Source organism: Opisthocomus hoazin, chromosome Z (assembly GCF_030867145.1).
Source record: "Opisthocomus hoazin isolate bOpiHoa1 chromosome Z, bOpiHoa1.hap1, whole genome shotgun sequence".
Classification (NCBI taxonomy): Eukaryota; Metazoa; Chordata; class Aves; order Opisthocomiformes; family Opisthocomidae; genus Opisthocomus; species Opisthocomus hoazin.
The window spans coordinates 633,586-646,029 of record NC_134454.1 but is presented as its reverse complement, the minus strand read 5'-3'; the positions used below and the strand labels follow the sequence as shown (position 1 = coordinate 646,029).

The window sequence follows — 12,444 nt, the reverse complement described above, 5'->3', positions numbered from 1 at the left end:
GCTACATTAGACACTACAGTAATTTCATGCCTACTACTGTATAAAGTATGAATTCAATCTGAAGCATATAGTCACCTGAGATGATATTAAACATCCTTGGGTTCAGGATAGCAGGACAAATCAGTCGAAGAAAAACAAAGCCACTGAAATGGGAAGAAAATTGTATTTTGTTCAATAAAATTAGAGAATGTAAAATTGTGTAGTCTTTAAGGATTCAAGTTAGCACGGAATCTTTTTGAGACAGACACCAACCAACCAGCCTGCACTCTGTGAATACATCAACAAATTAAGACTATCACGCTATGACTTCAACTATGATACAAGCTGAAAGAACAGGCATATTGATTTCCCAGTTAAGGTGAAAGGTTGAAACCCTGTGGGAAGAACTTAACTCTAAAGTCACACTGAAGCCTATCTCAGACCACACCATCTGCAGAAAGGAGGAGCCTCTGGTCTCCCAAAGGTTTATATTGCTACAGCAAGGCACCCATACCACAGCCACCGCTCCCCCCCAGGCAACGTCAGGAGGAGGTCAGGAGCCGGTGGGCAAAGGGAACCTCTCTTTTGGCAGCAACACAGCCTTGGGGCAGCTTAAGCCAACCCACATCCCGATGACAGGATGCTACAGTAGAAAAATAATACAGTATGTGCTGCTTTCCTCCCTGAAGTAACTTCTGCCATCTAGAAAGCTGGGAAAAAAGCACCCTGAACGCAGAACTAGGAACTCATTCAACAGAAACCCAGAACAACCTTCAGCAGCATGAGAAAAATCTAACTTTCTGTTAATAGCAGAAGGGAAAAACATCCACCTCAGGTTAATCCCAATTCCAGCTAATTGCTATACAATGAAGTGATGTATGAACCAACTAAAGCAATCTAAATCATCTTCAGTTTTTTTCAGAGCGCTTGGACACTGCCAGCAGACTGGTCTTCACTACAGCAATACCACAGCCTGACCACTTGCAAAAGAAGGAAGGGGACCTCACACTGCCTTGCAGGTTGTTAAGTACACAGTGGTGGTAATGTCCATACTTGAAAATGAGAGGCATAGCAGTGAGGTTAATACACCCTCCACATGTCCAAGACATCCAATACACACTGCTATAGATGTTTCTTACTTCTCCAAGAATCATGAATTATAGGCTAGTACAACACCAGTTCTTGGCCATATATGAAGCTAAAATATTTTTTATGACGTGAATTTAAAGCTATGAGCAAGTAATTTTGAAGTCATGGCATACACACCAATTCCTCTGTCAAAGTGCCTAAAGTTGAAGACCAATGAGGTATGAATCTAGGACGGACTTTGCTGATACAGAGGATCTGGTGGTGCTTACCCTGGTCAACCTGCCTAAATTAAGAATGAGACAATACATACATGGTGGTTTTACGACCCCAGAGAAACAGCAGTACCTTCTGACTCATGAAGCAGAGAAGATACCCAGAAATCTAAAAACTGTCCATCTACCTCAATATTTAATCATTCTTGGACCAAAAATAGTGCAATAAAAGAAAATAATCATCAGTGAAGGCTGTGAAACTCTGTACTCTAGAGAGGAATCACTTGTATCCACTTGTGAAGACTAACATCACGAGAGCAAGGTATCCAGTATTTATGGCATGATGTGGAGACCTCTGGAAAGCCCTGAATGCCTGCTGTGCCCACCAAAGAGAGCCACGTGGTGTTCTCTGGAGCTGGGGAGGAACAGGAAGCGATACGGCGTTCACTGCCGAACTCTGCAGCCTTCCGGTAGGTTAGACCCTCCAGGTAAGAGGGGCTCTCACAGTAACAGCAGCCTTCATTTGCAGGGTATGGCCCGGCGTGGTACCCGGGACACCACAGAGCTTCTGGTGTCAAAGTGACAAGCACAGCCAAAGACAAATCCTCTGAGAGGCTCCCTCCATGGAAGACTAACCTTGGCAAATCACATGACTGCCAGGCAGTGTGAAAAGGGAACAATGTGGCTCCGATACCCTTAAAACCCCCAGCAGTGTTTAGAAAAACAGCATCAAGACCACAACTTTGTCAAAGATGTTTGTTCGACCTCCAGTGGAAGAACTTATGTATTGCACTGGTTTATGAACATGCCTTGGAGTTTTTGTGGCTGGTCTGAGTTCAGAGGAGCCAGGTTCATCGAACTACCTCTAGGATTTTTAGAGGAGCTCTGGAATGTTTCAAGATGATTGGGCTGGAGCAGAGCAATGAAACAAAACTGGGACAGCACCAAAGTGTGTGTTTTCAGAAACCTACACCAAGTGTTGATTCATAGTGATCAGAACGAGCAGCCCAGCACCAGCGACCGGGAGCCTTCTCTGATGCAGAAAACTGCACATCCCAATGCAGACAGTACGAGAAGACCTTTATGAGAAGGTATTAGATTCCCTACCATGTGAAGTCTGCATTTTAAAGGGCACGGATCTTAAACCATGTGAGATTTCTCCAGCAATCGACACAAACTACGTAAGTATCCCTGGGTAAGGCACAGTCCTCCAAAATGGCATTACGACAGGAACACAATCTTCAGAGGTCACTGCTCTCTACAGCTATCACAAAGGTTAACAATTGTTTTGAGAGAAGTTCTTTCTCAGCATGAAAAAGGAAATTGCTATTTTAGATTAGTTTGTAAAACTTGACAAAATGCATGTACATTTGAAGTCGAAACTATTAAGTAAAGGTATAATGACTTCTATACTACATCATCTTACTCTGCCAAGGCTCTAAGAACATGATTATCTAGCAAGCTCATAATCCTTAATTGGGATATCATGCCTCAGCATCATCAGCATCTTAAAAACTGCTGCAACCTATACAAGTACTATACAGTTTTGTCACTGGAAGAAACACAGATAAGCACACTGAAGTACGTCTTCAACAAGACTTGAAAGGATTATTTTCAGAATAAAGCAACAAGTAACTTACCTAACAACTCTGGTTCTCATGGTGGTATTAGCAGGCCACTTGTTTTGAACAGATTTCTGTAGGCACCCATAAATATACCTCAACGTCCTGCAAAAATAATAGCTCATTCCATTAAACTTACAGAGTCAAAAAAGCTGGTCAGAAAGGATCTAGACCAACCTACTTCATGCAGGACTATCATCAATTCTACATTTATAGTTTAGACATAAGCTTTAAATTAACTTTAAGAGTTAATTTATAAGTTAATAAATTTATAAAAAGTCAATTTCTACATTTTTAAGTTTATATTAAAAAGTAAATTTCTAAATGACAAGGAAAAACCTTACATTAATACACAATTCTATGTGTGCATTAAATCTTTTATAACTCTTTCATGTTTCTTTAGTATTTCCTTTTAAAAAAAAAGACAATTTTGATGGTTTGATATTTAATTTTTTTTAAATAATTTTTCTCTTCTTAACTATTCTTTCCATAAATAAGGGTTAGATCTTTAAAAGTTAAGCAACCATAGCAATAGTCCTCTTGCCTGCCCCCAAAATGGGAAAATGGTAGTGTATTTCAGAAAATGTTGAGAGCTGCATCATACACTGAACAGTATATGTATATGGTGTATATACATACACTATGCTAACCTTGTCAGTACTAACACAAAAGGAACACTTCTGTGTTACTCTGCTGTCTCAAAATTGAGGATTTTGTTTACTCTAAAAGCTAATGACACAGTGAAAGAAAACCGTTAGTACTATCCAATTTTTATTAGATGGTTTAAATCTAAACTGTGAACACAAGTTATTTCAGCAATTAAAAAAAGGAAAAAGAAAAATCTGCATTCCCCTAGCAGACAGAAGCAATCATCGTACGGTATCATTCTATGACTACCTGTTTGTATGTTTAATATGCTGTGTTAATTCCATCTCTTTCTCAGAGAAGGAGAACTGGAAAGAATTTGTAATCAACTTAAATATGTATAATTGTCTGCCATCTGCTACTGTCTTCTACCTTTTTGTGGAAATGTGAGACTGATTATTTTTATTCTTCTTTCCCTGATCTCTTAGGTCTAGTAGCTTCTCATTCAAAGAAAAGCATGTATGCTAGCCAGAGGCTTTCGGAAAAAGCACCATTAATTCCTGAAAGCGTTATTTTTATTTTCTTCGTCTATATTCCTCTGTGTGCACTTAGTCTTATGAGTGATTAGCAGAAAATTAACCAGTAAAAATATCATTTTAAGGTGCAATGTAATTGAAATAAAACAGGAATTTTCAAATACAAATCTGAACAGAAAAGTGCAGACTTACGGAGGCAGTATTTCTGCAGCCATGAATATTTTCTCCACCAATTCTGAAAGTATACTAAGTAGATGTGCCAAATTAGTGTTTACATCTTCATTTTTTTCTAGCTTTGAGGGATTTAACTAAAACAAAAAAAGAAAAAGATTATGTTTCTTCTCCTAACTAGAACTACATATATAGTTTTATAATATTACACACTGAATACTACTTCAAAGTAAATTAAATATTCTGCTGCTGCACAAGTGTCTTGCAGAACTCACGAGTCTGTTTCAATGGCTACTCAGGAAATGTGATGAAGCAGTGGTTTGAAGTTCTAATACACTAGGGTTTTAACAGCTCAGATATTCACGCCTATCCAACTGCATTACCTTTTCGTCTCACTCAATCCAAATTTCTGAGGACTCCCATCCTTTCCACAATTAAGTTAAACACAGAAGGTAGAAGCAACATTTTAAAAGCAGTATCAGGACCAGTATCAATCATTCAATATCAAGAAGTTTTAAATTAAAACTAAAGCTCAGGCATTGACTTCTATGATACCGTGAGTTTACTAGAAGTTACTTAGGTTAGGACATTCAGTAACTGCTACAGAACAGCCTACAATTGCTAAAGAATTAATAGATAATTTAAAGAAATATTAATTAAAAAACTTAAAAAATTCTACTACGGATATAGTTCAAAGCCACAAATGGAGGGGGGTAGGGGGGGAATCTTTTAATTAATTCAGTTCCTGTATTTCTCATGTAAACAAAGTTTACTTCTGAGAGAATAATACATGTATCTGAAGCCAACATTTAATGTAAACATAAAACACAACAACCAGTAGATAATTGTGTCAGCAAGCCAAAATGTTTAAAAACATAGTTCAGGGTATCACCTCACAGGACTGCTTGCTCTCCATTATCTTTAATATCGAGTCTTTCAGTGCGTGGTGAACAAAACTTGTTGCTGTGGCTTTCATATACTGCTCCATGAGTGTACTTGCTAGAGTGGTGGCACGAAACAAGGTAGTAGCTTCATCTGAAAAAAAAAGAAAAAAGACAGCAAAGTGAAAAGTTGAGAAAAGGAGACAACAAAAAGCAGAGGAAAAATGTGCTGTGTTCGCACTTTGATACATGTTGTAACTAAAGGAGGAGAAAAAAAGGAAGGCACCAGAGCCCTTCCCTCCCCACCTGCCCAGAGTTCCAGTAAACTTTAGTGTAATTTAGTGCAGTACCTTCCATGCTTATCTCCCTGTCATTTAGTGTTCGTAACAACAAGGACTCAAGTTTTTCATGAAGAAAAATCTTCAATAAGATGCCAGCCAACAGTGTTCTGTCCTGTCCGCAAACATGTGATAAGGCATAGACTACATGAAGTTCTTTCTGGAGTATAAGCTGAAAGAAAAGGAGAATTTTAAAATATTCACAAGCTTCTCCTAACATATAACAGCTGTGGAAAAACCCGTATCGTGTATCTGTGGTGATACACAGATGTCAGCATAAATATTATTTAATTATGTCAACCAGTGTTGAGAACTGTCAAACAAAATTAGTTTTGACAGACAAACCAAGGAAAGTGAAACAACTTCATACCTCTTTAAACTCATTGTACTCCTCTTCTGGCATGATCTTCTCCATAGAATACCGTGCTCGGACACGCAGAGATCCTGGCTCAATACCCTTTAATGGTACATGGGAACTGAGTTGAAACCACTCATCTGTTGCATGTCCTTTTTGTAATCGGCTTAACTGGCAACGCATAAACACTTAAGGAAAAAAAACAGTGTTCAAGTAAGTTATCTCCAGCAAAACAGTGCTACTATTGAAAAAAAAAGTTTATTTTCAGCACACATCATCTTGTTTCAGCAAGAGTATTAATAAAGAGTAATGAAGATTTATGCCCAGATTCTCTCTTCAATGGTTTCAGACTCTGGTAAACTGAAGAAGAAATACAAAGTATTCTGTAAAGAATGTATACCCATACATCCAAAAATGCTGCACAGGTATTGACACAGTTTTCTTTATAACACCCAAGTAGTGAGAAGAAAAGTGCTACCCTGCAAATCCAGATAGTCAGAAACTAAAAAATAGGTAAGTGTTTAGAATTCACTGTCCTCTTTCCATCAGGTCTGCTCCTTGACCACTTAGTTACTTCTGTTTATTATTATAGTGTTGCTATGGCTTTCTCAAACACTGCTGTATTTCTTTCACACTAACTCCCAGGCTAAGGCTGGAACACTTTATGCAAATTATGTAAAAAAGTGTTCCGAAGCGACTTGCTGCCTGTATCTGAAGGCTGGAACCCCTCTGCTAGGAGGAAAGGCTGGAAGAGCTGGGGCTGTTCAGCCTGGAGAAGACAAGGCTGCAGGGAGACCTTAGAGCAGCTGGCAGTGCCTGGAGGGACCTACAGGAAGGATGGGGAAGGACTCTTTATAAGGGACTGCAGTGATAGAACAAGGGGTGATAGCTATACACTGAAAGAGAGGAGGTTTAGATTAGATCTAAAGAAGAAATTCTTCACTATGAGGGTGGTGAGGCCCTGGCCCAGGCTGCCCAGAAAAGCTGTAGCTGCCCCCTCCCTGGCAGGGTTCAAGGCCAGGTTGGACGGGGCTTGGAGCACCCTGGGCTGGTGGGTGGGGTCCCTGCCCATGGCAGGGGGGTTGGAACGCGATGGTCTATAAGGTCCCTGCCAACCCAAAGCAGTCTGTGATTCTAGATAATGATGAAAGTCAACTCAAGAAACGACCAACACCTTTCAGCAGCGCTGAAATCGGCAGGCACTGACCGGGACTGCAGCTCCCGCAGCAGGAGTGCCGGCCCCTCCGGAGCAGAGCTGCCTGGCACAGCAGGGGCCTGGGCACTTGCCAATGAAACCACCCACCACGCCCCAGCAGGGGTCCACAGGCGATGCTTCACATCTAGCCTGTCAGCCTGGAGCTCCCGGGCAAACACCCCCTCTTTCCACGCCTCCCAGTGAGACTTGCTTTTAAGTGCCTCACATTAAAAACCAAGAGTTTTGTTTTCTTCACATTTCTGCAAAGCCCGTACACCACACTGCCCTGCAGAAATTGTCAACAGTTCCAGCAGACTTCCCATTGCCCCAGTGTTGCAATACATAGCAGGGTATCATTTGATACTGGAGCAGAAAAACATCACATTTATAATGCTCACTTCAGGACATACCTGTTGCCTACTGCATATTCCTTGGAGCTGATAAACTGATACAAGCTAATGCATTCAAATCAGTCAAGTAGTGTGAAAAACAATTCATCACCACCACCTACTTATCACCAGTGTGGGTGGGACTACATCTGTAGACCAGAAAAATCAAACGACTTTCCTGGAATATTTCTCTCCAGCGTCAAAGCTCCTGTACCTGCAACTAAGTAATGTGGTTTTTGTTTTCCTTTGCTTGCACATGTATGCATGTGTATCTCAGTGAGAGGAATGGTGAATGAAAGGCAGGATCTGGAATAAACTGATGATTTAATTTTTCCCTGTGGTTATAGTAGCACTTCACATCTGTAATATAAATACTATAATCTTGCCTCAATTTAAAAAAAAGGTCAGAAGAGAAATGTCTGTACAAAGACTGCAGAACAGTTGCTATCTTAATTTATATCCAATAACTTTAAAGGAACAAGACTTTTTCCCATTTAGCAGCTTACACTGAATTAGTAGGCTACCTTCAGTAAGAGACTGCTATTAGTTGAAAAATTTACAATATTTATACTTTACAATCTAGCACATTTGAAAAGAGAAACAAATGTACAGAAAATCATCAAAACAAACAAGAGTTGATCTCTTCCCTCCAGACACAGGTACAAATTCTTTTGACAACGATCTCAATCCAAAAAGAATCACAATATTTTACATAATGAACACTAGTAAAAAAAAAAAAAAAAGACTGAGGCTTCTTACTGCTTTATTTGCTAATGAAACTTTGGGCACAATATTTAGTAACATGATTGTATTTAGATTGTCAGTAATTATAACACGGGAATCCAAGTGGAAAGTGGTTCAAACTTAGGCTTGGTTCCAGTCCTCAGACTGGAAATGAACCTGAACTGACTATGAAGCCTTTGTCTAACCCTGCCAAAACAAAACAGAGCCATCAAAAAAACCCTAAACAAATTCTAGTACCTGATTCAGAATAAAAGCTATTTGAAACACTGAGAAAGAGGGAACTGCTCAATACATGTACATACTAAATCCTACTTTTGCAGCCGCGAGTCACTGCCATGTTAGCACAGTCCAACAATCTCAGCTATCAGTGTCAAAAACCAGCACTGGCACTACTGCAGACAATAACTGTGCCTAAAAGGAAAGACATTGGCTAATGCTTTGCTCCATTGATTGCCTGCATGAGGTGACCACCTCCATCATAAAAATGTTTCTTTTCCAGCGTGAACTAATTTGAAGTTAACCAACTATCATGGTGCAAAACTAAACCAGAACTTCCACTCCAGTTCAACGCTGTGTGGTACTGTCCTAAAAGATTTACTAATTCAGCTGTCTAATCATACCCGAGCATCCCAGCCGGCAGTAGCAGCAAGTGAAGTCTACTAATACATTCTAGGGCTTTGGTTTTTTTCAAGCCATATTATATATATTTGAATAAATCCTTATGCAACTTACAGCTAGAGAAACAAAGAAAAATTTAAATAGAATTGATACTAAACTCTTTAGAATCATTTGACTATTTGAAATGCTATTTAAAACCAAAAATACTAAAATAATTATGGAGTACTCATAACACACAAACTTCAAAGTCGAAGACTTGAAAACTCAGGAAGTATTTTAAAATACTGCAGAAACAGCCCTCATGGTGGTATCATTTTGGTATTTAACTTATATGTGTTACGATGAAAGAAGTAAAGCAGTGAGACCAGTAACAGAGTTTTGGGCCTTCAATCTGTGTTACATGGCAGGAAGAGCAAGCAGAAAAGCTGACTTAACCCAATTAACTGGGAAGATGAGTAGTACCAGCCTCACATGACTTCCACTTCATAGCAGTCCACATTTAACAGCTGTGGCTGAAAAGAAGAACGTTCAGGAAAGGAACCAGTTCTCTCGCTTTTGAAGAGTTCAAGGGTTGTTCAGGCAACACAGCACATAGGTCGGGTAGGTAAGGTCTGGTTAGCTCATTGTTTTCGCTCCTGCACTTTACATATTTAACAGGGCTGGGGATGTAAGCAGAGGTACGTGTTCGTTCAAGCTGACAGTCTAATCCTTATCCCAAAATGAAAGGGCTGTTGGGTTATGTTCTAAGAGCATAGCTAACTCCGCTCGAGAAACTCGGCCATTCCTGCTCCTGACCTGGACAAGGAAACCTATCTCCTCCCATCAGCTGGATGCATCCAAAGCCAACAAAACCTCCTTACTCTACACAGAGACGAGGAAATTGCAAAAAAACTTTCAAAGAAGTTGCTGAAGTATCCCATTCAAGAATTATCCCTTTAAAGATTCTTTTACTATCCAGAGCTTTGGTGCAGAGAGATAATGAGTTTTCCAGCTCAAATAAATAAAAGAACAGTGCAAGAACATGTTCACAACTGCAGTTAGAGCCCTTTTGTCTGTCAGAGGGAATATATCTTTTTCTCCTCCTGCTATGCAGACAGTTTTCTAGTCAGAGGAAGGAGGAAGGTTTGAAATGGAATTAGGTTCTCCAAGAGCATCCAAAATGAGTAGTAATTCTTCTACTTTGGTCAAGGTTTCCCTACAGATCTCAAAAAATAAAAAAAAGAAAATCAAGAAATTAGCACTGAGGCATAGGTAACAGGCCAGTAACACAATATACGCAAACTGAAAACAACTGCAGTAGACTACAAATACTGTGTCAGGCTTTGGAAGAGACAGCTCTGAACACAATGGAAAAGGAAAAATCTTGGAACAAATCTGAAGGGGGCGGGAAGCGTGCCCTGTGCTGCAGGCAGCAAAGAGCAGGCAGGAGGCTGACACTGCTCCAGAACTAGCACGGTGAGAAACAAGATACCTTGAGTAACAGAAAAAACACACTGTGTGAAAAGAGAACAAAACTGGAGGTGTGGGGAAAATTTCAATTTTTTCTAAGAGCTTAGAATCCACGTTCTTGAAACCCTTTCTTTTCTAGGAAGCCGACAGATCTTACCAGCTTGCTGTTAAGTTTGCTGAAACAGAAACAAAACCACAGCTGAAGAAGCAGCTGTCTGGGTAACATGAGGAAAATAAATTCTTGGGAACTTCCATAAAAGGCAGAAGAAAATATGGATCCTTTCCCATTCAAAGTGACAGTAAGGTAACTTCAGGTTTAAGCCGAAGAGCAGTACAAGGAAAGTAGACAGAGGAGGTAAAATGGCAAGAAAAGGTGGCAAATTTTGTTCTGAGACTGCCAAGCTTTTAAAAAAAATTGTATTTTTTTTAATGATGAAAGTACTACACCTTTCATCCCTTTCTGTTTCTCACTGGAAGCAAAAAAAAAAAAAAAAGAAAAGGAATTCCATGCAATCAGACTTAAAACTCTATGGAACTTAGGATTTTATGGAGCAGACTAATACTCACAGCTTCTCTTTCCTCCTGGATTTTGGTAAGCACAGTCATTGTACAATGACTACTCTAGAGCAGAGCTATCAGATACACAGGACTGGATAACTGTGCATTTTATTACTAAGAACTGTGCAGGTTCTCATTGTAAAAACATTAATGGAAAGCCAGTAACATACATCCACAGCATACAAACACATCAGTATAGTGAGCATAAAAATAGACTTAATTCTCTTCTGACCATGTTTGACAAGAGTAATGAAAAGCGCACAAAGTGTCCACTGCTGCAATAGATATGCATCTTTTGCACAAAAATACTTACATATATCTGGATCTTTACTTTTCTTTGTTTTGTTACTAAGACTTATCTCAAATCTATTAATATCAGATGAAAGATCACTAGGAGAAAAGACAGAAAGCCTCCATTAATACTATACTTTGCTGACATTTAAACTTATTCTAAATTAATTTCAATGCTGAGTTCTCATTATCAGCCAAAGACACTTATATTAACAAAGATGTTTAGGGGCCTACAGAAAACTCTGCCCATGCAGAATTTCACTGAAAGGTTGCTGCTGTATAAACACACATAGAGTATTATTAAAAAAACATATGCAAAACAGTACACAGTGTTAAGAATCTTACATGCAATGCAACTTACAAGTGAAATCCAGTTAATTCAAGAAGATTAAGACTTACTCAAAGACAAATTCTTCTGACCACACAGGGTTCTGCCCTTCCCTGATGTGCGTTTTTGCTACCTGGACACTGTTCAGGTAGATGTTACAATACGGATTAGTAAAATGCTTTACTGGTAGCGTATGAGCTTCTTCTACATGCAAAATAAGACTGCTGACCTAAAAAACACAAAAAAATACAGAAAACTTAATTTTTGTTGCTAAAATAGAAATGCAAAACACATAAATGAATTATTTTATTCTCTATGGGGAGGCTTCATGTCAATATACGAAACTGAATACAAACTAAAATTTCCTAATAAAAGGAACAGAAGTAATGGAACAACATGTTAAGAGGCACCAGCAGCAAAGTAAGTGTAACTCAAATAATTACTGAAAACAAATCTCCAGCTCCATGTTTTTAAGGTATCTTGTTTTCTTCTTTTAAAATTATCTTTGAGACATTAGGATTTGCAAATACTAACTTGTCTATGCACAAGACAATTTTACTGAAATCAAAGACGGGCACCTTGAATGACAGCCACGGACAACTCCAGACACGATGACTTTTTCAGTGCTTTCCTAACAGATTACATAAAACCCCCCTGTGCAACATACTACATTCTATTATGTAAACAAACATTTTCTTCACCTTTTAAAGTAAAGAATTACTTCAGATTGCCACTCTTTTTGCTTCGCTTTTGCAGCTTGAAGCCCCCAATTTCACGTGTCACTTTACCTGTGAATTTACCTAATTTAGTTCATTTATTCAAAAATATCCAGACATCTTTAATGTTAACTACAGAATAGTTGTGCATCCTGAAAAAAATCCTATTTTATTCCTTTCTCCACTGTCTGTTAAAACAACTACACTCAATAACCCTAACATTCAAAAATATCAGGGATTCCTGAAGTATTTTCCTGTTATTCTCCAAAGACTTGGCCATTTATGACTATCTGTCCTCCACCTCTGAGGAAATTCTGGCAAACACAGTACTTTCAAGAGGCCAAGAGAAATTAAGCCACAAGGAAGGTTCAGCACATTACTCAAAATG

General features: G+C 39.0%; 1 protein-coding gene across 1 annotated transcript in view; it reads right to left on the bottom strand.

Moving 5' to 3' along the window:
• The window catches only part of RASA1 (RAS p21 protein activator 1), a 67,014-nt gene that overhangs the window by 7,558 nt on the left and 47,012 nt on the right, over positions 1-12,444 (bottom strand). Inside the window, exons 14-21 of the mRNA XM_075411479.1 lie at positions 11,412-11,569; positions 11,035-11,111; positions 5,784-5,956; positions 5,426-5,585; positions 5,087-5,229; positions 4,216-4,331; positions 2,921-3,007; positions 76-143 (exon numbers count right to left, since the gene is read on the bottom strand). Coding sequence (XP_075267594.1) covers positions 76-143; positions 2,921-3,007; positions 4,216-4,331; positions 5,087-5,229; positions 5,426-5,585; positions 5,784-5,956; positions 11,035-11,111; positions 11,412-11,569 — 982 coding nt within the window. The remainder of the gene's footprint in view (positions 1-75; positions 144-2,920; positions 3,008-4,215; positions 4,332-5,086; positions 5,230-5,425; positions 5,586-5,783; positions 5,957-11,034; positions 11,112-11,411; positions 11,570-12,444) is intronic.